Raw genomic sequence first — 26893 nt, 5'->3', positions numbered from 1 at the left:
TAATACAGCATAGGTGGAAAAGAAATGCACATTTAAAATATGTCTCATTAGCTATCTTCCATGTGACTTCTTGGGCTTCCCTGGTGGCGCAGATGGTAAAGACTCTGTCTGCAATGCAGGAGACCTGAGTTCAATCCTTGGGTTGGGAAGATCTCCTGGAGAAGGAAATGGCAATGCACTCCACTATTCTTGCCTAGAAAACCCCATGGACAGAGGAGCCTGGCGGGCCATACAGTCCATGGTGTCGCAAGGAATTGGACACGACTGTATGACTAATGCTTTTTCATGTGACTTCTTTGCCCTAGAAGAATATTACGTGAGATATAACTCAAAAACTGAAACTGCTGTGCAAAAAAGGACAATACAGTTATGTGTCAAAGCATATGATACAGATTTTGAAACATGAAATATTTAGGAAATGTTTTAAGAGGAGGCAGAGTTTGAGATTAACCCCAAAAGGGATAAGAATCAATGAGTTTTTCTTTGAGATTTTATTAAAAAGTACCATCAAGTATGTTTATGGAAAAGATAAATGATTACAAAGGGAGCTGTTATAAAAATCTGTCAACCTAAGTAGTGTCTAACCAAATGCACAATTAAAGGCCACAAATATTAAGTATCAGTTTATTTAAATTTCTAAAAGATGTAAAAATAGACAACTTTTCTTTGTAGTAGAAAGAGCATTATTATATGGAGTTACAGGACCTAGTTTGGTGTAAAATGAGGTTCCTCTGGTCCCGCCAGTTTCTAAAAAGGCTAGAGTATTATTTGTTCTTCCTCACCCACTAAAGGTCTGATTGAGAAACAAATGGTCTGATTTGAAATATAAATTATTTAAGTGTGGCCAACACTAAAATAGTAAATTCATTAGGGTAAGTAGAACATTATAATAATTACATGACAGTAATTAGCAAGTGGAAACATGCAGGTTATTTGCCAAATATTAATGTAATGGAACAAAACAATTTCTTCACGCAGCAGCTGGGAAGGAAAAATAGGACTTCTATTACTTCTTAACTAAAACAACATGTTTATATATAGTAGCTTTTGAATATTGTTATAAATATCACCAGAGACCAAAACACAAGGTAAATTTCATTTCTATATTTCAGAAAACCTACTTGAATACACTTTGAAACAAGAGTACAACAAAATAGAATATACTTCAAATGTTGAATATACAAACTATTATAGTTCAAATCTGAACACTGGTACTTTCCCTCTTAAACTTCAACTAAAAAAAAAAGGAAGAAAGAAAACTCCAGGTATTAGAGTTACCTGACAAAAATCATGCTGAGCCTTAACTTCCGAGTGACAGCAGAACTGAAACGGATATGTCTGCACAGATGCCAGGGCTGAGTGAGTGACAAAACAGGCGTGTTACAGCAAAAGGCCAGAGCCAACTGTTAATTTGTCCACAATTAAGAAACTGACAGACTTAAACTACCATATAAAATGTTACATGTAAATTCTATAACAATACTGTGCTAGGTACAAGATTTTTAAAATTTTTCTTTTAATAAAAAAGCTTTACACAAACAAGCCATTAGCTTATTTCAATAAAGAAAACCGAAAATTAGTCTAAGGCCTTTGTTTTAAATCAGCTTAAGCTATATGATTAAAAAAAAAAAAACCACACTAGATCTTTTTTTGCTAACCTCTTTCTGAAGCTTTTGGATCCATTCTTCAATTCACATTCTAAAATACCTATATTAGCAGTTTTCACATAGCACCAGTTAAGTGAGTTCTGTGTGAACACAGTAATAATTGCTGGTATGCATATAAAATGCATCAAAAATTGCTATATGTAACGACAAGATCACCCATCCCAATCCCTCCCCACTGAAAACTGTGTAACCTCTTACAGTGGTAGTGTTCCAAGTCTTAGTGTAACTTGATATTGTAGTGAGCTGCTTGGTCCCTTTCAGTCCTTTTCCTTATTGGCGGGTTCAGTTGTTTCTACTGTAAGAGGCAGTTTTCTGTCAGCATCTCAATATGTAGTTCATTTCCCACTGAAACATGGGATAGGTAATTTATTTCCAGTAAGTTTGATTGTTTTCTTAAATGCATTAGAAGTGTTTTAAAGTCTTCTGACTTCTGTCGATGACCCCCTTGCAAGCACTCGTATCAGGACCGGCACTAACACCCTAGCGTCCCCGGGAGCACTGCAGCTTCATTTCTCACACGCTACCAGTCCTTCCGTCTTCATTGTCACAGGAAGGGCAAGAGCTGAGGGCGCACTGACAACCACTACGTGGGTCACTGTCTTATTTCCATCTGCCAGTTTGTCTTCTTGTACCAGCTGCAGAGTTTTCACATCATGTTCCTGCTTCTTCGCCACTGCTTCTGACTTAACCTCTGGCCCTTTTATGACTGCGCTGATAACCCGGGGAGGAGTCTGGCCAGATGCCTGCTGAGGAGGCACTGATAGTCTCATCACAGGGGCCCCGTGAGCTATTGAAACGGGGGTAAGTGCTCTCACAGCCAGTGGGGTGCCCACAATGTTAATGCTTCCTGATCCAGTCAGATTCGACTTTGTCTGCAGTTGACACTGTGCAAGTTGCGTAGCTGGGATGGTAATAATTTTGGCAGGCTGCATGGTGATTTTGTCTCCATTTTCAGTAGAGGCTGGCATCACAGTAGGGATTGTCTGAATAACTACCTTTGGAGAGGCTGCTGTTGTCGGACTAGAGCTGGTTATTAACGGTGCACCTGCATTAACTGACTGAACTGCCACAGTCGAAATTTTCTGGCCCAACGATGTCATTACAACAGGTACTTGCATTGCCACACGAACTGTCCTGGTTGATTAAAAAAAATAACTTTGATTATATGCCATGCTCAATTATTAAATAGGTCTCTTTGAGAGAGAGAAAAAGATGAACGCAAATCCAGCATATGTAAAACTAGTGGGCCCAACTTTACAGATGTTCCGAAAAGCTCTGAAGTTTACAGCATGCAATAACATGAGATGAATATATTTTAAAAACATGAGATGAATATATTTAAACATAAGCTGAATATATTTATATATATATTTAAAAGCCTACATTAAATTCCATCTATAAAATCATAAAAATCAATTCAAGTAAGAAAAGACATCTACTTTAAGGAGAATATTTTAATTAGTACATTTAAAAATACCAAGCACTTTTCAAAGTCTTGACAAAGAGTCAGTTCTTAGAATGCAAATATTAAAAAAAGGAACGCCCCAGTTTTGCCAAAGAGTTTTCTAAAAACTAAATACATGACAACTACTGGTTTCCCTCACTTACCTTGGGGCTGCTGTTGCTGATACAGATGTGGTAGTAGTGGGAGACCTGGGTGAAGTGTCATGACCAGGGGGAGTGATGTTCACAACTCTAGCTACACCCTTCTCTGCTCTGGAGCAGTTTAGAGGAGATGAGTTTTTCCCACCACGAACAGAAGTTGCTGCTTTTAAGAGACTTTCTGCAGACAATGATACTCGTTCTAATGATTTTTCATCTGTAGCTGCTGCTAAATCTTCACTACAGGTTTCACTTTTGTCATCATCTATGACCACTATGTTTTTGGGCATATCCTTGAACTGATATACAAGCCTCTGTCCTTCAACCTTTGCAAGGATACCCCTTTGGTAATAATATCTGTAAGGAAAAAGTATTAAATAAGTCAAGTATATTATGTTTGCCCCTCCACAATCCCCAAACAAAAATACCGTGAAGAGATGCTAACAGAAACACTGACTTACTCTAGTAAGAGGTAAGGTGGGACTCCATTCAAAAGGTAAGAATTTGAAGCAGCTATGAAATTAGAACTTGGTACCATATGTCCTATAACCTTGAAATCTGTGAATTAGCTAAAAGCTCACTGTTTTTATTAAAGCAAGGCACTTAACCTAAATATAGAATATATTATTGTACAGTTGGCCCTCCATATCTATGAGTTCCTCATCCATGGATTTAACCAACCACAGATTGAAAATGCTCACGGAGAAAAAATTTCCACAAGAGTTCCAAACAGCAAAACTTGGATTTGCCATGTGATAGCAACTACTTAGATAGCATATATACTGTGTTAGGTATTATATCATCGACAGATGATGTAAAGTATATGGGGGATATAAGTGGGTTACAAGCAAACACTACCCCACTTTATATGAGGGATTTTGATCATGCATGAATTTCTGGTATCCAAGGAGGGTTCTGGAGCTATACCCCTCAGATACTACTAAGGGACAACTGGATATTACAGATTCTGGTAACAATTTAGTTCTGATTTACTTAGGTTATAAAAGCAACTTGGTATTATGTGGAAAAATTGCCTAAACCATACTTAGTAAAAATGAATTTGTGGCATATGTGAATACTGTCACATAAACTATGTTCATTTACAGATTCCCTTAATTAGAATAAGCCGTGTACATTACAAAGTTACGTGGGTTCCTCAAACTGACAAAACTTAAGATTTTCGTATCACAATAAATCCATTATAACAAATTTGCAGGAACTAAAAAACAAATTCACAGTTTGGAAACTCTATCATATTTGGGTTTAATTTTCTTAAAGGCACACATTTTCCACAAATGGATTTTCCAATAGTGTTCAAATTTTAGCCATCTAGACTAAACCTCTCTCTCCATCTGCCTCCAAACCCAAGAAGCTCCTCTAGAAAATCCACCCAAATTAAAATTAAAAGCTATAATAAGTAAGAGATTTTAAGAGCTTCTCTTTAAATATCAGGTTTCCCAGGTGGCTCAGTGGTAAAGAATCCACCTTGCAGGAGACACAGGAGACCTGATTTTGATCCCTGGGTCAGAAAGATCCCCTGGAGGAAGAAATGGCAACCTAATCCAGTATTCTTGCCTGGAGAATTCCATGGACAGAGGAGCCTGGCAGGCTACAGTTCATGGGATTGCAAAGAGTTAAGACACAACTGAGCACTCTCATGCATTTTAAGTATTAATAGACAGTATTAAGAGATACATAAGTTTTCCTTGAAAACTCTTGTGTTCTTACCTCAAAGCTCGTCCCATAGTTTCATAATTCATGTCTGGCTTGTTCTTATGCTTTCCCCAAAGCTTAGAGACAGCCTTTGAATCCACAAGCTTGAATATGCCTTTTTCTCTCTGAGTCCACTTAATGTATCGAGGACAAGTATTTTTGTCTTGAAGTAGATCTAAAAGAAACTCCCACAAATAGGTTGTGTTTCCTTTGAAAACAATTATAGACACTGATTAAAAATTCATCAACATAACTAAAAGCAAGTATTTACTTAAGCTGAATAAAAAAAATCAATTTACTACTGGTAAAGAACAAATGTACTAAGAGTCTGCCAATAAATACTTGACTATATTATCAATCATTTGTACAGTGTCAAACTGTGTTGTCTAGTGAATAACAATTCAAGAAATAAATAACAGTTTTGAAACAATATAAACTATATCATAAGGCCATGCACAATTTTAAACAACAGAAAATAATGTCTGGGATGTCAGGAGTGAAAATAAAGTGGATTGGTAAGACATTAAGTCTTGGAAGATGGCTAAGATTTGCATACCAGAATGAAAGGAAGGAATGTGGGTAGGTAAAATAAGGAACTTAGTCCCAAAAAGAAGAGAGCATCACTCTTTTCTTTTTTTGGAAGGGTGGGGAGGAGTAGTGGGCAGTGTTATGAGAAGACTAAAGACAGGCTGCTGTTTTTCTTTATTCCCTCCATAAACCTCTAGGTACGGTTTGTAAACTGATGAAAGAATAGAAGAGAGTCCTGAGAAGAAGATCAGAATACATATGCCACCACTGAGCCACTGGGTCATCTCTAGGCTCCTGCTCACTAACCCTTTACTATCCTCAAAAATTCAGATCCAAGTTACAAGCTATATGAGAAGAACCTTGGGGTGGGGAGGCTTCCACTACTCAATCTAAACACTGATGCTCTTCCTCTAGCATTTCATTTTCATCCTGTAATTTCCCTGAAAATTCAATAAATCCATTAACCCATAGTTGGGCCCTGTGTGCATTCTCTTGACCTAAAAAAGATTAATCTTCAACTTTACAATGTTATTGCATTTGTATCTCCAAAGCCCTATTACATCAGTGTCAATACCTAAAAACTCTCAGTGTTAAATCACAACTTTCAACTACATCAGTCTCAACTGAATCAAGAGGTGTAGCTGGGGATTTTTATTCTGTCTATGACCTGGAGATTATAAGAACTCATTCTAGAAGAAATTTTTGTACAACAGACAATACCTTGTACATAGTAGGGATCTGAATGCTCCTGTGTCTAATGAATTAGTTATAGTTAGACCCACTGACATTCTTCAGATTATCTTTAACTGTTTCACTCCAGTTATCATCCCTAAGTTAAAATGAACAATTCTATTTCTGGTTTTAAGGAAAACAGAATTCATAACGAGAAGCCTTCTTTATCAAACAAGGTATTCATGGAGCCTATGCAGACATCATAATTTTGCAGCAGACGAAGCACTGACTGGATTTTTAACGACTGTAACGACTTTAATCTTCACACAACATATTGCCTCAGGTTTAATAATACAAAACTGAAATTTTAATGAAAGATGATTTTGACTGAAAATTTTTTTCTAGTGGTAAACATAAGGTCTTTGAATATGAGATACCATTAATGATGGGAGTAATTATAAAAACAATAATAACTGTATATTTACAGTTCAAATTTCTAACACTTACCACTAATAAAGTTTTAAGGTTTTCAATACAAATTAAAAGATAAAACCTAAGATGTTAGGAATGTAAAACAACCAAAGACGGAGAAGAAAATAAAACTATCCTAAACTTGTCCCAAACTGAATAACAGTTCCTAAGTAAATGGAGGTTTACATAACTGGATTTTTAAAAATCTAACCAAATTTCTTGGTAGATTTACTGACTTAATTTTTTTATTCAAGACTTAATCCAACAAATTAAGAGAGCAGACAATGTAGAAGGCTTATTATTATTTTTGCTTTTAACGAGAATATACAAATTCAATATACACATCAGTTTTTTTTAAAATACGTCATATTTTTGTTTAGACATCCTTACTGACATGACTGAAATGTGTTGGTTGGAAAAGTAAATTCACCTTGCTTCTATCAGTTAAGAAAGTATGTATCAGAAATGAAGTCTTAGTTTTGTAAACCTTCTCAAATGTAAGTGACTCCATTTGACTCTCCACAAGGATGGGTGTAAACATACACACATCATCCAAAACAACACAGGTATGCATCAGACTGCACTTAGGGCCTTTTCCAAATCCAAATGCTTGCCCAGCTTCACTCCCTACAGTTTCTCTATGCCTACAGAATCTCACTGGGTGAGGACCAGGCAGAGATAAGTTTGAAAAAGCTCCCCATGTGATGCTCATACACCCTTGATTAAGAATTACAATCCAAGACAGCACTACAGTGCGTACTAGAAGTAATTTTCCTACAAATGTACTTGACTGGGGGGAAAAAAATATATCCATCTCACCTACAAAACAGCCCTCCCCAAATTACCTTTTCCTTCTCTGGGTTTCTTCTTTATACCTAAGTCAGGAGACCCATTGGAAATTGGCGACTGCTGGGTCTTTGGTTTACGGCCAACTGAAAAAAGAACATATTGAAACCATACATGGAAAACAGGAAAAATAACAGAAACGTGATAGCAGGCTTTTTGGTAACACATTATTTATGAAACTAGACATTAATTTATGGATTAATATACTGTGTATATAAAAGCTGCTTTTAAAAGGAACATTAAAAGCACTTCTGCAATATAAATTACAGCAGTTCAGTCGCTCAGTCGTGTCCGACTCTGCGACCCCTCTTTGCGTTGATAGTAAAATCAATATATATGGCAAGTCAGGTACTACTAACCTATTATTTACATGGTCACAGCCTCAATTTGCTAACCTTTTCCAATAATGTAGCAATGGAAACACATTCTAGTATAAACTTTTGTTTTCTGTTCTACAGAATTGTTAGAAAAAGCTTTACCTACCTATTGCAGAAGATCTGATAATCTGCGAAGCCCTTTGAGCTCAAATGAGGAAAAGTAAAAAATATTATTTTAAACACTCTCTACTGCTCTGAGCCAATCAATCCACCAGAATTTAAGCATAAATTTCCCCACCTCAACGTGCAGGTATAAAGATTAAAAAAAAAAAAAAATCTTCCAAGTAATTGCTTTATATGTCTAAGAAATGTTTGTCCCCTTTTGTTTCTCCTCACTCACTTCTGCCCTAAGCCGCGCTCAGACAGTCCAACATCCACAATGAACAGAAAAGCAAGAGCTACACTTCTCTACAGAAAGGAAGGAGTATTTCTGAAATGTGTTGTGTTCAACCCTCAGCATTGGAGGATGAATACTGGCAGGCAAGGGAAGTCTCAAGAATGAGACTGGGAATAGTAAGTGTAATATTACTAATTTGGTGATTGCCATACACCTGGGGTTTCTGATGTCTCTACTCTTCATTAACAACGATTATCTAGAGCTACATTAAAATGCCCTAATGTATATTTGAAAAAGCATAGCTATCATAGTCTAGGATTTCATTATGGTAATTCTAATCAATAAGAAGTATGTTTTGGCAAAAATTAAAACTAAGTTTACCAGTATCCTATTTAAAAATAGAGCTTAATTTCCTAATTTAAATACTATTTATATGTACAAAATATGCAGTCAGTAATAAGATCCAACATCTTCTCTGTCTCCTAAATTCAAGCACAAAAGCCCAACTCCTTAATAGAAAAGTTAGTCCCCAAAGGCTTGTTTTCTTATAAAGCAGCATGTCCCAAATCATGTTATTTGACAAATAGGTTATTCATCAGTAGGAAAAGGGTTCTACAGTCAAACTAACTTTCAGAACTGCACGTAATCATCTCTTGGAGATTTATAATGCACATTAGTATATTAAAAGCTCTAGAAATAAAAATAAGGCCCTACTATTAAAAATAACCTACCTAACTTTCTATGTCCCAAATGTCCTTAACCACAAATGAGTAACTGGTAGTGTTATATGTAATTTTTAAATTGTCATTCATTAAGACCACCTATTTTCAAATACATAAGATTAGAATTAAATTGGCAAATTATTTTCTGGTTTATACCATACCACCATGTACACAGATCAACCTATTTATCTAGAGATCTTGGCTCCCTAAATACTCCCAGCTTTTCATAGTCTTTTCTCTCTTCATGTAAATCTAAAATTTTCTTAGGTATTTTGTAACAGTTTGCATAAGATACAACCAGCCAAAGGCTACAGTGGGCAGTGTGTAAACAGGGTTATTTACATGTATGCCTTTTGTTTAAACATTTACAGCGCAAAGTAATTCTTCCTTCTAAATTCTCTCATCCATGCCTTATCTCAAATACATATATAATCTATAAGAGAGAAGGCAACTGTGTTTTTCTCTGTTGTGTCCCTCACAGCAATGAGGCACAGACCTGTGAACATCATAGCAATCTGAAATACTGCTACCTAATAAATGATTAGATAATACCATTATTTCTAATACAACTTTCCCCCTTATTTTTTGCCTTTGATTTTATCCACCCCCCCCCCGCCCAAATGTGCAGAAAGAGCAGAGAATAAAGCGGAATTAGGTGAGAATTTACACAGAATTTCACTTCTTTCAAGTTTTACCTTTGATTCAAACAGAAAGAACCCACTCAGGATGCTGGAGATGGACTGGGGCATTTCCCCAGGATCAGATGAACACAGGTTTCAGCAGGAGTCAAAGAGTAAGTGGAAATGCTCTCTACCCAATGGTGAGTTTAGTCCCCTGAGAATTCCCTACGGGCAATCTTGGTGTTTTAAGGCCAAAGATTGTGGGGAAGAAAATTGGGCTTTTTATTTTAATGTCCATAAAAGAGTAGGAAGATAAGGTTAGGAAAAACAGAGTCAAGAATATTTTTAAGTAACCAAGTGCCTAAAAGGATCAGAAAGTAGAAAGATGTGCAGCGACGCCCTGATCTTCCTTCTGGGTTGCTCAGTCGCCCAGTCCTGTCTGACTCTGCAACTCCATGGACCCCTTTGGTGTATCAAGCTCTTACTATACTCTCATTTTGGGGCAACTACTTTTAGGGCTCAAATACAAACTCCCTTAGACACTATGAACATGTTAAAAGACACAATTAAAAATCTCAATTTTTTGAGAGTATCTAATCAGTATAACATTGATCATAAACATAGCAAATATTTCCCATCTCTCTTGATGGAGAAAAAAGATACTAGAAAAAATTTCACCCAAATTCCCAGAAATTTGTAAATACACCCTACCTTTTTTCTTTTTCATTGGTTCATGGCTATCCGGTGATGTAGGAATAGGAGAGGTATCCATTGGTTCAGATTCTTCAGTTGACACCTCCACTACAGTTTCTGTAATGACATCTGGCCTCATAGCAGCATGGATAAATTCTGGAGTTGATACACAAGGAGGGACAAACACTTCCACTATAAAAAAAAGTTGAAAAATTTAAATTTCCCACCCCCATTAATGCCTCTTAGCATGGACAATTCAATTTTTAGCAAAGGTGAGGTTACTAAGAATTCATCAAAGCAGGGTAAGAACTTGAGGTTAATTTGTTGAATATACAATATGATCTAAAGTACGTAAGTAAATAGATGCAAAGAAACTCGACCTGAAGGAAATGTTAATCTTTTCTGGGTAAAGGGGGAGATCATGAGAGTCAACCCCCTTGCTTCACACTTTAGATACTTTCAAGTTCATTGTAAAAGACTGTATCATTTTGACAATTGGGAAAACAGTTGAAAATAAAACAGTATAACAGTGAGTTAATAATTATTTTCCTTCTACTTACTCATCATTATTCTCTAACAAGGTAAAACATACACCTGGTATAACATTAAAATAAAAGAAGCATATTCAGTGAAAGCAGGCACTTATGGCGCTCTCTCTTTTTTTTAAATAACTTTTGGCCGCACCCCGAGGCATGTGGGATCTTAAGTTTGCCCACCAGGATCAAACCTGTACCTTCTGCATTGGAAGGCTGAGTCTTAACCTGGACCACCAGGGAAGTTCCTACAGTTCATTTTAAATATGAAAAGAAAACCTGCTCATTATAGCCAAATGAGTACCATCTTTCAATCTTTTATTTAACGGAACAGTCCCTAATATTTTGGGTCACTGAAATGCTGCATACATATTTTTAGTATTCTATTACATACAATAATGTTGCTCTGGCTTCCTTTCAATGTGCCTGAGTAACTAGGATATGACATTTCCATTTCCATTAATACATACTACTATAGATTAATACACTGACCACTATGCACCAATTTTCTTCTCATATCCCTGAATAACACACAGGATTACTACTCTAATTAAAAAGTACAGTTGATCTTAGTATTTACTGTAAATCCCTAAAAGAAGGGTCAATCTTACCATATTAAGTCAAATTAACATTTGGACATTAAAATTAGGGACAAAAAGATTCTCAAAGGCAATCTGTAAAAAGAGACCAAAACCAATGGAAAACCTGAAGCCTGAAGGGAGTGTGAAGAGAGAGGTGGACACTGCCACCTCTCTCTTCCAGGGAGTAGTCCCAGAACTACTGCCCGTTATCACTGAAGGAAGGACTCGATGTGGCCACAGGTGGCAACAGCTTCCATGGGCCATTCTCCAGCCATGCTCTTAAGGTTTCATTTACCCAGAGTTAAGGAAATGAGACACAATAGCAGAAACAGCAATTTCACACTTATCTGTCTTCAGTGGGCACCTTCTGATTCAATTATTTTGAAAATTAAGTATTTAAAGCACTTAAGACTTGTGAACATTGACAGGTAAAGACCAGTTACTGCTGTCATAGATATTTATGTACAACAGACTTTGAGAACAACAATTCCCTTGGATTAAAAAAAATTTTTGTTATTCTAGATACATGAAATGATACATCTTTAATATAATAAAGAACAGTTCACATACCAGGACTTCTTGAATCTCTCAAGCAGGTAGGAGATTCCATATGAAGCAGGGCTTCAGCAGCTTCAATTGTCTTATCTGTACAGTGTGCATTACTGCTATGAACTGATGCTTCCACTGGAGGGAAAGTAAGTTCCACTCAATAAAAATGCATTGAACACATTACTGAACTAAATGTTCATGTTTAGTTCATAACTCTAAATAAGCCATTAATACATATTAGTCTATACAAATTACAGAAATAATTTAAAAACTAAAACAAACCTGCCATTTATAAAATGAATGTTGATTGCAAAGCAACTATTGAGATTAATTAGAAATTTCTGAATCTTATCCAAAGGAAAACACAGACAGACTCTTGAAATTTGAACTCTGTATCAATTTTAGGCCAAAACTAACTTGGGGTAGGGGGGGAGGATAGCTGTAGATTAACAATCCTATGAAGTCTATTGTAATTTTAACATATTGCTACTAAAATCGGGGATTAACACCTACCAGAATCGGTCAGAGGCTCATATTTCTAAATTACTTTAATGAATTAGTTCAATTCTTACAAACCCTCCTGGTGAGTGCACCAGAGAACTTCGAAATTTTCTTCACAATTATCTGCTTTCTTCAAGATTTCACTGGCCTTTGCTGGGTTTCACCCAAGAAATTTAGAAAGACAAAAGAGAGTGCTCCTATCCACCTCCCCCACCCACCCCCACCCAACCCCGGCCTTCATGAAGCCTTTCCTAATTCTGCCACTTTTTGTAACTTCTCTAACACTTACTTTATGCTTTGCTGATTAAATTATTTGTGAAAAAGCTTTGGTTCTAGTTTCTGCCACTTATTGCTGTAACCTAAAGCCAGTAATTTAAATCCTTGTATGGCCCAGTTTCCTCTTTCACTAAATAGTAATATCACTTACCTCATACAGTTTTGAGAATTAAATGCAGTGATTTCCTTAAGAATTTAATAAATGGTGATACTTTCTTATCATTTCTGTGTGAGTATAAGCTCCATGAGATCAGGGAGGGCTAGCTCTGTGCCCCCCAGCTTTTGAGCCACATGGCATGGCATGCAGGATCCTAGTTCCCAGACCAGGGATCAAACCCATGCCACCTGCAGTGGGAGCATGGAGCCTTAACCACCGACTGCCAGAGAAGCCCAAGGGAGGCCTGTCTCAATCATCTTTATATCTGTTACAGTTCCTAACATAGACTCTTCATAGAGTAGGTATGTAAGTATTTCTTTTATTTATTAAAGTTAAGGACAACCTACAGACCTTACAGGAAAAGTAGCAATCCAAGCACAAACTCATTATCCTAATGATGTATTAATTTCATATCCTGATTTGAAATACTGAAATTCTACTTTGTAAGAGGTTCTGAAACACAAATATATTTAATAGTTTCTAATTTGATAGATCTTTCTCAAGATGTCCTCTCAAGGACTAAAAGAAATATACAAATTTCATAAAACCATTATAAATTCACAAGTTCTACACACTAAAGATAACCATCTTTTAAAATTATTTCTAGTAAGCTTTTACTTGAAAAAGATTTTTTCATTTAGTTTCAAAATTCACCAAGTGCTAAGGCCTCAGCCTTAAACACCAGTCATTTGGAGAGCATTTATAAAAAATCCAGTGACTGCTTTACCACCTGTTGCACATCATCCACACTCTCAACCAAGGTACCGAGTCTCTCCAGTTGCTCTTTCCATTTATGGAAATCTGCTCAAAGCTAAACAGTTCCAGAGAGGGAGCCAAACCTCTAAGTAAATCTATCTTTAGGTGACCCTGCTTACTCTTATCTGCAGCTTCACTGAAGCAGAGGATTCAATCAGTCCTTCTAGCTCAACTTTAAGAAATTTACTATTAGTAAGTATAAAATGTATTACCATTCTCAAGTATTTTTTTTTTCCAAATTTCCTCCCTACAATACTCATGTGTATTAAAGAACCTTGGGAAGCAGTTTCAGGGTTTTAAAGTTTATTCTAAGAACTTCATTCTCTTTAAAGTCTGCTTGTGTTGCAATTTAGCTGTTGTCTGAGGTGCTATTAATAAACTACCCTGGGTAAACTAATTCCTTATGTAATTGTATTAAGGCACACCCTAAAACTCTACCATATTAAAGTTAGAGCTCTGAGTATTTGAAAATAATACAGCAATAGAATCTTACCAGATATTTTAATGTTTTGTTATAAACAAAATTTCCCAACAGTTACATATTATACTGCCCCGAATTCCTACATAGTTTGAGGTATATTTTCAAAACCATGATTTCATGTTAGTTATGTCAGTGAAAATTTCCTAGCTCTTATTTCCAACCTCAACCTCCCCTTTCTAAGTTCAAAATATTATTTCCCTAAAATATTGTACATGTACGTAGTAAAATAACGAGAAAACATACAAATTTAAGAAGAATATTAAAAATGCATAAATTCTCTATGAACTAATGATCAGATCTTATACTCTATGTACAGTCACTAAATGATTGTTCAGGATCTACCCTGTGCTACAAACCTGAGATACAAGTGTGGAAAGATCTCTGGCCTCATGAAGCTTATACAAATAGTTCAGAAAGTATCGAAAAGATAAACAGGAGTAAAATATTTCAAAACAAAGATGCAAAATAATTTGACAGTTTCCATGAATACTTAATCCGTTTTGTTAAAAGAGAACACTATCTCCTTTTACTCTTTTGTTGATATAAGTCAACAAGTAGTTTTTGGTAACAGAAATTTAAGAAATATTTTTCCTATTCAAGTTTCTGTAATAACTGAAAACTTTTCAATACTATTTTACTCTTATCAGTAATTCAAATACAATTTGAATACAAATATAACTAAATAATAATTCAAATACAACTAAAATTCTGCACAATTCTTAAGGTAAATAAAACAGTATTGTGCCATCAAAGTAAGCAAACTTACAAGTGACACCTAAGAATTATTATCTTACTTAAAACTTGATTTACTGGTGTTTTTCTAGGCCTATGTATTAAATTTATGGGAGTTAAAAAAAAAACTCATTTTAAAAATAGAAACAATGAAGCAAAAAGTTATCTGACAGGCACATCAACTAGTTACCACTAGTAGTTAGGTTGCTGGTCAACATTCCTTGAAAAACTAAATGTATCAAATTAATTTCAAAACTATTTTAATCAATGTCAAAATTAAATTGGCTTATGCCCTCCTTTACTATTGGTAAGAGTCTTGTTCCATTTCTAGCTTTCTAATCAACTGGTGTTTGTATGGTAGACGATTCCAGACTCACTCAACAGCTGTTACTAAATACCAAACTTGGTAATTAAGTCTGACAAGAGACATACCTCTCAGCTTTGCAGAAGAGAATCCTGGCAATAGACCTAGCTCATAACAATGTTTTTAAAAGTCAAAAATAAAAATTAACAGCAGTTTGAGAGCCAAAGGAAAAAATTAGAAAACACTCCATTAGGTGATAGTGGTATTCCCCTACAAGACCATAAACTAGTATTTACAAGGCCATCACTCAGCTACCGCACCTGACTTAGCACAGCTTATGCTCTGAAGTCCCAGGACTGTAACAGTAACAGATGAGTAAAGAACGCAAATGAACGCACTGAAAAGGAGAAAAGGTAAAGGTCTCCATCTTTATACCTGTGCCCCTTTGACTTTCTACAGCTTGATTATAAGGTTAAGAACGGAAAGAGAATAAAGTAATTTTCTAAAGTAGAGCTGTCTGATAACAAGAGCCACATGTAATTTTTAAATGTCCAGCAGCCACATTGAGAAAAGTTAGTAGAAAGTGATATTAGTACTTTTCATTTAACCCAGTATATTCAAAAACATTGCCTTTTCAACATGTAAAAGAAATTTACATGGTCAAGAAGTTTTCTACTGTTATAGTTTTTATGTTTGAATAAAACTGAAAATTTGGTTTATCCATCACATTTCAAACACTCAATCACCAAATAAGGCTAGTCACTATGGTACTGAAAGTGTAGACTAATTAAACTATATACAGCTATTTGAAAACATCTTTGGTCAAAGAATCTTTTTACACTCACAGAGAGGACCACAAAGAAGATTTCTCTTATGTAAGTCTCATGTTTAGATTTTTATCCTATTTGAAATTAAAACTAAAAAATCTTCTACATTTTTTATAAAAAGTAACTTTTTCTTAAAAACAAAAATTTAAAGAGTAGCTTTAGTTCAGATTTCTGCAAATCTTTTTAATACACAGTAGAAAACATTGGGGCTCTTATACTTGCTTCTTCATTTCATCTGTTACATCCCAGCCACGTAGCCTCTAGAAAACTCCTGTGAACATTCATAAAAGTGAAAAGGCACATGTCTTAGGGTTATCATGAAAATAACTTGATTGCACAGACTCCCCTGAAAGAGTCTGGGCAGACTCCCAGGAATTTCAGTTTTTAAGAACCACAGGTATAATTTAAAATCAAACGTAATTAAGAACACCCAAATTCTATCCTCATATTTCTGTAAGTTTTAGCTTCTAAACATAAAATCAATGTGTGGACAAAAAATTATGATTCCATTTCCATAAGTATAATAGTATTTTGTCAACTTACTTGCACATGGTTTTTTTTTTTAACTTTTCAAAAATCAGAAACACTCTCCTGCCTGCCCCTTTCCACCAGTTAAATTTGTCCCTAAAGGAAATTGATGTTGAACTACCTGGAATGACTATTTACATATTGATAACTTACTCTTTAACTCAATTTTTTATGAATTTTAGTACTAATGCTGCAATGAATTCCGAAGAGTAATTTCTTAGACACATTTTCAAATAAATTTTTTAAAAATTAATGCCATTCTTCCAATTTTATTTCAACACAGGCCCTCATTTTTTCACTGCCTGCTAATTTTTTTTTTCAAATTAATGATCTTTTCAAGGTTGATACTAGGTATTCCTGTTTATAATAAATTAGATTTTCAAGTTCAAATTTCATGATGAATTTTGACAAACTAGACAGATTTCTTCTGTCCAAGAAAATACTTAGGCTGCATTTCCAGAAAAATTTCCCCCTCCCCCCCTTCCCTTCAATAGCTCAGTTAAAGCAGAACAATACTTTTGGTTAACCTATTTCTCAATTCTCTAATTCTCCACTTTCCCAATTTTCAATTTCTCAAAAAAAGATGAAAAAAAAAAAGTCAAAAAAAAAAAAAGTCAAGGAATGTATGTACATGATAAGGGAGAATATTTTAAACTCTTTGCAGTCTTAAACGCAGACCACATGTACACAACACTTTTGCATAAATATTAAGGAATACTTATTTTTCCTTACAGACTAAAAATGGGTCTATTAACTATATCTTGTGTCTTATTCAACATACACACACAACCTCAAGCTCCAGTTTGTTACAAAGATTGGTGAAAGAAGTTAACCTCGCCATTACATAATGACCTTAGATAAATTCACTCACATGGTGTAAATAAATCCAAGAAAATGAGAACCTTCACTTTCCATTAAATATATCTGAGCTGCCTATAGTTTTAGAGCTTTAAAAGTTAGTAGAGATCACCTAGTCAATCCTGTTCTCTTACAGAAAATGAAGCTTTAAAGAGCAGTTTAGTGACAGCAGGATGAAGATCCGTATCTCCTGACCTCAGGGTCAAGGCTCTTTCTCATGTATCATATTGCCAGTGAAAGTTTTTAATAAAGTATGTCAAGTCTTTACCACAAAGAAGTATTTTGTATGTTAAAATGAAAGTTATTTTTAATAAACAAGTGTATTTATATTTACTTCATTCTTCATTCAAACACCTCTGACAGCATAAACACTGATAACTAAAGCTGAAGTTGATAGCTAAAGTTGACAGTTAAGTCTCTAAAGGAGGAAAATGAAAGCAAAAATATATTCTCTAAAATCTTAACATATAATAGTAGTGGTAATTCTAAGTGCTTTGTACCTACTTAGAAACAACAGTTATGCTAACAATATTCAGTTTAAAGCTTATCTCCTCTGAAAGTTTTCCTTACTATCATTCTATTCTACACTTATCATAAACCCATATAGCAATCACTGTAATTAAATTTAACATATATTATATAGATTTTCACCCGTCTCCTCAATTAGACTGTAAAGCTTTGTGAGGAATAATTCTAACACTTGATGACTTCGCTCAAGGGAATAAAAGTATCATTATGTCCATTTACAAATACAAACCCTTTTAACATTACTCTCCCAACATTATTGGAAACTGGCAGCAATAAAATTTAGACCCATGATTCTTTATTTTCCAGGTCACATTTCCTCCCCAACTTTTTCAATGAATAAATCTTGGATAAACTAGCAAACCTGTCTCAAATATCCTTCTAAAACAGAGTTTATAAAGGAATTTCAGATTACATGAACATGACTGAGGGAATACTTGAAAACAACTGTATTAAAATATATTCTTCACAGAACACTATTGTCACAAACTTCACTTGTAAAATTTGTATATACTTGTGAAATGCAGCAGAACTGGAAAACAGCATTTCACTTAAAAAAAAAAATCTCGTCCAAAGAAGATAAAACTTTTGTATTTTTAAAACTGTAGACTGTATGTATCCACTCCTAGCAAAATATCTACAGATCACATTCGGTTTTGATAATGCCAAAAGCTTATAAAAAGGATCTTCTCTTGGCAAAATCAAGCCCTCTTATCTTCACAGTATTTTTAAAAATTCTAACTGCATGGACTATCCTAAAGTTCTCATAACCACTAGGAACGTTTCTGAAAAGGTACACGATCAACAAGACTGACCTAAACAAAAGTATTGTTAGTACCAATAATATAAAGCCAAAAATTCCATCCCTTAATTTAAACAGTATTATTAATAGACTGAACTTACACAAAGGGACCAAGTTTTCATTGTACTCTGCCCCTTTTTCACTAATATTTATGATCTTGCTCTAATTAGAAAATAACTGTCAAATGTGCTTTCATCACTACTCACTGTGATTTTTCTTTGGGGCTGTGCAGTGTTACATTTTAAAGATTAAGTTCTGTTAAATATACATTTATGATTTCTCCCAACCGAATTGAAACAGTTTCCCCAACCAAACTACTAACTTCACTACCTAAAAACAATGGATGGAAAACAGACGGTAAGACCTTTCCCAGCAATGCTCTTCGATGACTATTCCCCATCTTCCAATTCCCATCGATGGCGATATGAAACAAAACCCAGGGAAAGGAATATTTATGTTCACTACAGTAAGTAAATCGTACTCAAGCACTGCTACGCCTATTCAGGACTCTCACTGCGCTGTCTGCTATTAAGTAAAGCTGCTTTTTCTATGTAACTTAAGTCCGTGCCCTTCCGCTGCAGCAGTGGCGCTGCACATCCCCCACCCCCGCGGCCACTTCCGTGTTTACACTCCTCTTCCCTCCAATTCCATGCGTACATTGTCAGCTTCACTCCCGCCCAATCTTCATTGGCCCAGCGCGGGCCCAGAGTCCCGCCCCCAGAAACCAACGTTCTTATTTGGAACAACTCAGCGAGCAGATTGGAACCAGAGGGCTGTCAATCCCGTCCGTTCTGTCCTCTCCGAGGCGCTTCCGCTAAGGTGGGAGGCTTGGGGGGGAAGGGAAAGGGGGGCAATTCCTTGCGGAGACTTCCCTAGGGCCAAGACTCCCTCCCGCCCGCCCCACCTTCACCCACTGTTTACCAAAATAAACGTTCTTCTCTGACGCCCCAACGCTCCGGGGCAGGGGTACAAAATACATTCCGTGTCTTTTCTATTCTCCCCCCCCTAAAAAAAACAACCCACGAGGGAAGGGGAATAAACCTACTTCTCCACTGCCGCCCACTAAACGAGGAAAGGGAGGCGGGCCCTTGAGAGAAACACCACCCCGGGCCGCTCCACGTTATTAAGTGACCCTTTCCAGAACCGTTACTCCTGAGACCGCACAAGGTGGAGATGTGAAGACAAGGGTCAGAGGTTTTGGGTGTTTGTTTTTTTTTTTGGCGCGTATCGATCTACCGGACATGGCCCGGGGCTGCCGCGTCCATGCGGAAGTCGAGGATTTGTGGACCAAGTCTGAAAGAAGGACAGGGCGGGAGTGGCGAGCGTCCACCCGAGAAGCCGGCCGCCCCCGACCGCGGGCAGTAGCGGCCTCTCGGGTCAGACAGCGTGGCAGGCGCTGCCGGGAGACAACAGCTTCACTCACTTCCTGGTTCCTCAGCAACTGGGGTGAAGCGCACAACTCGTCCGCCCCCGAGTCCCCAACTTAACTGCGGTTCCGTTCCCCGGCACCCGCTGCCAGCGCTCCGCCCGGCAGCTGCCGCCGCTGCTCCACAAACCCACCCTGAAGCGACAGCGCCGGATTCGAAGCAGGTTACTCTCCAAGGTGATCACTTCCTGATTCGTCGCCTCCATTACTTCATTCACTACCCCCCTTTCCCCCGGCCGCCCCAGTGACTGATGGACATGGTCCCCCCTGCACTGACCGCTACAGGGGAGCCACCCCGCCTCCTGTGCACCCCCTCTCCTGCTACACTGATGCACCGGAGTAAAGTTCCCCTGTCCTTACCAGCCCGGATGAGCAGATCCAGCTGGTTCGTGGGTCCCTCATGCAGAGACGTCGCCATGTTTATCCCGGGGCTGGAGCTGCTGCTTCACATTGACTTACACCGTGAGCAGCAGCGGCAGGGGAGGAGGCGGAACCCGCGGCCGGAGACACACGCCGTGTGGCCGACACACACTCACGCACTCACACTCTCAGACGCCCGGATCCTTGCGCGTCCTCCGACAGGAAGCCGAGGCCGGCCCGCCTCCCGCCGCCGGGCTGAGAAACCCCACCACCTAACGGCAGGGGCGGCGGCGGCGGCGGCGGCGGTGGCCGCCTCGGCTGGCAACGCGATCCTTCCGCCCCGCGCCCAGACAGGAAGTCCCGGACGCCCGCCCTGGAGAGCGGCCGCGGCCCGCAGCCGAAGGGGACACCTGAGGCTGGAAGTCGCCCCGGCAGCCGCGGCTAGGACGAGGCCCCTCGGCAGGAAGAGGCACATTTCACGCTCTGCGGAAGAAAAGTCTGCAGTTGTCCCCACTCTAGAAAAGAGTCATTAATCAAATTTTCTTTCTGGAAGAGATCTAATCCTAGTCCTGCAGCTGTAAATAAAGGTAGCTGTTTAACTTGTTTGGCCGTGTCAACGCTTATGCTACATGTAACCCGTTCACTTGAAAGGCTGCACTTGTTTTAAAACAAGAATACCAACTAAAAAAAGTCATATCCGGAAAACATTATAAAAGCTTTCCTTGAACAAAGTAAGGAGCATCCAGTTACTCTCAGGGACCGACTTTGTCCTTTCCCCTCTGCAGAAGTGTTAGCACTCTAGATAACTGTTTATTAACAAACAACAGAACATGCCAACCTCTGAGAGATTAGATTATCCTCCCCAAGTTTGCTAGTCATGAAGTTTATGTACCCTCATATTTATATTTGTTCATTCTGAAGCAAATGTATTTCACATCATCTACTTAATTTTAAAGATCTTTTTGATAAAACTAACCTTATTACAAATAACGTACATATTTAAATATAGTAGAAGCAGGAGCTAAATTGCCACTTAGTGACTACAAACTTACAACACAAGAAATCAAGCCTATAAAATGACTTAGATGAAGCTTCATTAAACACACACACACACACACACACACACAAAATGCTTCCTTGGTTTCAGAGTTTCATAATAAAAAAAAAAAAAAGTTGCCCTATAGTTTCTACACAAAACATAAAACTGTGCCTCCCTCCGGAATAAGTGTTCAAAAAGTATTTGCTGAATAAACAAAAGAAAATTTTGTTACTTATTTTTAATAACAAGGTGTAATTCTTATGATCTAGATTGAATGAACTATGCTGATAACTACAGAAAAAACTTTTTCCAGTGGTAGTACTAATACAATGTCCTTTTACAAATATTTGCCCAACATGTCAGTGCAACTTCAGAGTAGATTACACAGTCCATGACTTTTTTCTTTTCTTCTAAATACTCATTGATTCCTTTGGACCTTTCCCCTAGTCCTACCACCTAATCCCCAGCCTCCCCAAAAAGAACCTATCTGCCATTTCCAAAATATAACCTTCCCTTAAACCAAACAGCGATTTCTTTCCTGTAGTTAGGTAAACTTGCCACCTATTGGACAAAAAAACTGTATGATTGGTCGCTTTTTTAAATTTCTAGTTAATTTAAAATAAGGACATCCATCTACAGGCAGTATCATAAACTGAGAGTTTCCAGATGAAAGGATGATAAGGAATACTAAGGAGCTAATTTCTAGCTTTAGACAGAACACTGAAATTGAAAACAAACCCGAATTTCCACTCTTATCAGTCAACAGATATCAATATGTTTTGAAAGGAAGAGAGTGAGGTAAACTAAAGGTTTATTTTTTCTGGAGGCAACAGTCTGACTTGGCTCAAAAGGAAACAAATTATCTTCTCACTGTGGGAGCCACTTTGAAGCCTCATACATAACTTTCATCTTACTGTTTGCTTCTTGAGGTATATCTTTTAAGGAAGATAACAGTGTGTGTCTGTGTATTTTACTCTGGGTATATCTTAATTAAGGGGATTCCCTAGTGGCTCAGTAATTATCTGCCTGCCAGTGCAGGAGATGTGGGTTTGATCCCTAGGTAGGGAAGATCCCTGGGAGAAGGAAATGGAAACCCATTCCGGTATTCTTGCCTGGGAAATTCCATGGACAGAGGCGCCTGGTGGGCTACAGTCTACGGGGTCATAAAAGAGTCAGACATGACGCAACTACTAAACAACAGAATCTTAATTATACAGACCCATATCTGCCTTATATTTTAACTTCCAAGGGAACAGAAGCTGTGTCTATTTCTGCATGATACTTCACAGTTAATATATAAACATATAATATTTATGAAATATTAATACAAATTATGTAGAAAGGCTAGAAAATATTCCTATATATGTAAAGCTCTTATAGAAACATAATTCCCTAGAGTTTAATGCAATTCTGTTTTGGTCCTATAACCAGGCTTTCAAAAGCCACCAATATAATAGGAATAACAAGCAAGATGAGACAAAGTTACAAAATGGATGAAAAGTTAAAATCCACTTTACTATTTCAGAAATTATAGCTGCTGGAAATATAAACTGGTACACATTTTCAAGAAAGCAATGACTGTCAGATATCAAGAGTCTTAAAGAGGTAAATATATACTGATCTAGAAAATTCATTTCCAGGGCCTAGCTTGAGGAAATAACCAAGAAATTCAATGGATTGTTTTATTAAAAACATGTTCAAAGAAGTTTTAACAACATGGTAAAATGTTAAAATATAAATGTGGCAGGACTAAAATATAATGCATTTCTTCCATACAATATCACTCAAGCCATGCAGACTGTGAAAATGTGTATATAATGCATATATGTGTGTATATATACACATTCACATACATACATCTGCATTTCTGAAGTCTTAAAGATTAAGCAGGTATTCATAAGCAGCATTTTAAAAATTGAGTAAGAATAGTTAGGTTAGCATGATAGAAACTTTCCTGCTCGTAACATTGCAGAATGACATCGTCTGTATCAAAGTACTGCTATGATCTAGTAGGGAAAAAAGGTAAATAGTAACTTTTACTAAAATCAAAGCCACCAGGGTAAGTGCTTTACCTTCAGTTTTTTCACGTATTCTGCTTTACATTTCTGTAACAGATATTACCACTATGCTCATTTTTAGATGAGGAATGTTGAGCAAGGTCATGGTGTTCAACAGAAGCAGAGTCAGGATTTGAACCCAAGAACTCAAACTCCAGAGCCTTTACTCTCAAACACTTCAGTTCAGTTCAGTTCAGTCCCTCAGTCGTGTCTGACTCTTTGCAATCCCATGAACTGCAGCATGCCAAGCCTCTCTGTCCATCACCAACTCCCGGAGTTCACTCTAACTCACGTCCATTGAGTCAGTGATGCCATGCAGCCATCTCATCCTCTGTTGTCCCCTTCGTCTCCTGCCCCCAATCCCTCCCAACATCAGGGTTTTTTCAAATGAGTCAAATCTTCACATCAGGTGGACAAAGTATTGGAGTTTCAGCTTCAGCATCATTCCTTCCAATGAACACCCAGGACAGATCTCCTTAAGGATGGACTGACTGGTTGGATCTCCTTGCAGTCCAAGGGATTCTTAAAGTCTTCTCTAACACTGACTGGTTGGATCTCCTTGCAGTCCAAGGGATTCTTAAAGTCTTCTCTAACACCACAGTTCAAAAGCATCAATTCTTCAGCGCTGAGCTTTCTTCACACCCCAACTCTCACATCCATACATGACCACTGGAAAAACCATAGCTTTGACTAGATGGACCTTTGTTTGCAAAGTAATATCTAGGTTGGTCACAACTTTCAACCCAAGGAGTAAGCGTCTTTTAATTTCATGGCTGCAGTCACCATCTGCAGTGATTTTGGAGCCCCAAAAAATTAAGTCTGACACTGTTTCCACTGTTTCCCCACCTATTTCCCATGAAGTGATGGGACTAGATGCCATGATCTTCGTTTTCTGAATGCCGAGCTTTAAGCCAACTTTTTCACTCTCCTCTTTCACTTTCATCATGAGGCTTTTTAGTTCCTCTTCACTTTCTGCCAAAAGGGTGGTGTCATCTGCATATCTGAGGTGATTGATATTTCTCCCAGCAATCTTGATTCCAGCTTGTGCTTCTTCTAGCCCAGAGTTTCTCATGATGTCCTCTGCATAGAAGTTAAATAAGCAGGGTGACAATATACAGCCTTGATGTTCTCCTTTCCCTATTTGGAACCAGTCTGTTGTTCCATGTCCAGTTCTAACTGTTGCTTCCTGACCTGCATACAAGTTTCTCAGGAGGCAGGTCAGGTGGTCTGGTATTCCCATCTCTTTCAGAATTTTCCACAGTTGACTGTGATCCACACAGTCAAAGGCTTTGGCATAGTCACTAAGGCAGAAATAGATGTTTTTCTGGAACTCCCTTCCTTTTTCCATGATCCAGCGGATGTTGGCAATTTGATCTCTGGTTCTTCTGCCTTTTCTAAACCAACTTGAACGTCTCGAACTTCACAGTTCACGTATTGCTGAAGCCTAGCTTAGAGAATTTTGAGCATTACTAGCGTGTGAGATGAGTGTAACTGTGCGGTAGTTTGAACATTTTTTTTGGCATTACCTTTCTTTGGGATTGGAATGAAAACAGACCTTTTCCAGTCCTGTGGCCACTGCTGAGTTTTCCAAATTTGCTGGCATATTGAGGGCAGCACTTTCACAGCATCATCTTTCAGGATTTGAAATAGCTTCACTGGAATTCCATCACTTCCACTAGCTCTGTTCGTAGTGATGCTTTCTAAGGCCCACTTGACTTCACATTCCAGGATGACTGGCTCTAGGTGAGTGATCACACCATTGTGATTATCCAGGTAGTGAAGATCTTTTTTGTACAGTTCTTCTGTGTATTCTTGCCACCTCTTCTTAATATCTTCTGCTTCTGTTAGGTCCATACCATTTCTGTCCTTTATTGAGCCCATCTTTGCATGAAATGTTCCCTTGGTAGCTCTAATTTTTTTTTTGAGGACATCTCTAGTCTTTCCCATTCTGTTGTTTCCCTCTATTTCTTTGCATTGATCGCTGAGAAAGGCCTTCTTATCTCTCCTTGCTATTCTTTGGAACTCTGCATTCAGTTGCTTATATCTTTCCTTTTCTCCTTTGCTTTTCGCTTCCCTTCTTTCTGTTCACAGCTGTGTGTAAGGCTTCCTCAGACAGCCATTTTGCTTTTTCGCATTTCTTTTCCATGGGATGGTCTTGATCCCTTCTCTCCTGTACAATGTCACGAACCTTCGTCCATAGTTCATCAGGTACTCTATCAGATCTAGTCCCTTAAATTTCTCTCTCATTTCTACTGTATACTCATAAGGGATTTGATTTAGGTCATACCTGAATGGTCTAGTGGTTTTCCCCACTTTCTTCAATTTAAGTCTGAATTTGGCAATAAGGAGTTCATGATCTGAGCCACAGTCAGCTCCCGGTCTTGTTTTTGCTGACTATATAGAGCTTCTCTATCTTTGGCTGCAAATAATATAATCAGTCTGATTTCAGTGTTGACCATCTGGTGATATCCATGTGTAGAGTCTTCTCTTGTATTGTTGGAAGAGGGTGTTTGCTATGACCAGTGCATTTCCTTGGCAAAACTCTATTAGCCTTTGCCCTGCTTCATTCCGTATTCCAAGGCCAAATTTGCCTGTTAACTCCAGGTGTTTCTTGACTTCCTACTTTTGCCTTCCAGTCCCCTATAATGAAAAGGACATCTTTTTTGGGTGTTAGTTCTAAAAGGTCTTGAAGGTCTTCATAGAGCCACATTCAACTTCAGCTTCTTCAGCATTACTGGTTGGGGCATAGGCTTGGATTACCGTGATATTGAATGGTTTGCCTTGGAAACAAACGAGATCATTCTGTCGTTTTTGAGACTGCATCCAAGTACTGCATTTCGGATTCTTTTGTTGACCATGATGGCTACTCCCTTTCTTCTAAGGGATTCCTCCCCGCAGTAGTAGATGTAATGGTCATCTGAGTTAAATTCACCCATTCCAGTCCATTTTAGTTTGCTGATTCCTAGAATGTCGATGTTCACTCTTGCCATCTCCTGTTTGACCACTTCCAATTTGCCTTGATTCATGGACCTGACATTCCAGGTTCCTATGCAATATTGCTCTTTACAGCATCGGACCTTGCTTCGATCACCAGTCACATCCACAACTGGGTATTGTTTTTGCTTTGGCTCCATCCCTTCATTCTTTCTGGAGTTATTTCTCCACTGATCTCCAGTAGCATATTGGGTACCTACCGACCTGGGGAGTTCCCCTTTCAGTATCCTATCATTTTGCCTTTTCATACTGTTCATGGGGTTCTCAAGGCAAGAATACTGAAGTGGTTTGCCATTCCCTTGTCCAGTGGACCACATTCTGTCAGACCTCTCCACCATGACTCTCCCTATTGGGTGGCT

The 26893-nt window shown here is 37.8% G+C and overlaps 1 protein-coding gene across 10 annotated transcripts in view; it reads right to left on the bottom strand.

Annotated features, from left to right (window-relative positions):
• Positions 1 to 558: 558 nt before the first annotated feature.
• The window catches only part of ELF2 (E74 like ETS transcription factor 2), a 97745-nt gene continuing 71410 nt past the window's right edge, over positions 559 to 26893 (bottom strand). Inside the window, exons 1-8 of one of the 10 annotated variants that reach the window (XM_068990243.1) lie at positions 20445 to 20619; positions 11933 to 12046; positions 10267 to 10440; positions 7983 to 8021; positions 7499 to 7585; positions 4998 to 5190; positions 3276 to 3626; positions 559 to 2801 (exon numbers count right to left, since the gene is read on the bottom strand). In XM_068990243.1, coding sequence (XP_068846344.1) covers positions 2174 to 2801; positions 3276 to 3626; positions 4998 to 5190; positions 7499 to 7585; positions 7983 to 8021; positions 10267 to 10440; positions 11933 to 12046; positions 20445 to 20502 — 1644 coding nt within the window. In that variant the 5' untranslated portion in view covers positions 20503 to 20619 and the 3' untranslated portion in view covers positions 559 to 2173. Of the gene's footprint in view, positions 2802 to 3275; positions 3627 to 4997; positions 5191 to 7498; positions 7586 to 7982; positions 8022 to 10266; positions 10441 to 11932; positions 12047 to 20444; positions 20620 to 26893 lie in introns of those variants that run through there. The other 9 variants (XM_068990244.1, XM_068990239.1, XM_068990240.1 and 6 more) reach the window with 9 other exon arrangements.

This window comes from Capricornis sumatraensis, chromosome 17, assembly GCF_032405125.1.
Source record: "Capricornis sumatraensis isolate serow.1 chromosome 17, serow.2, whole genome shotgun sequence".
Lineage (NCBI taxonomy): Eukaryota > Metazoa > Chordata > Mammalia > Artiodactyla > Bovidae > Capricornis > Capricornis sumatraensis.
This window is presented reverse-complemented; position numbering and strand designations above follow the sequence as displayed.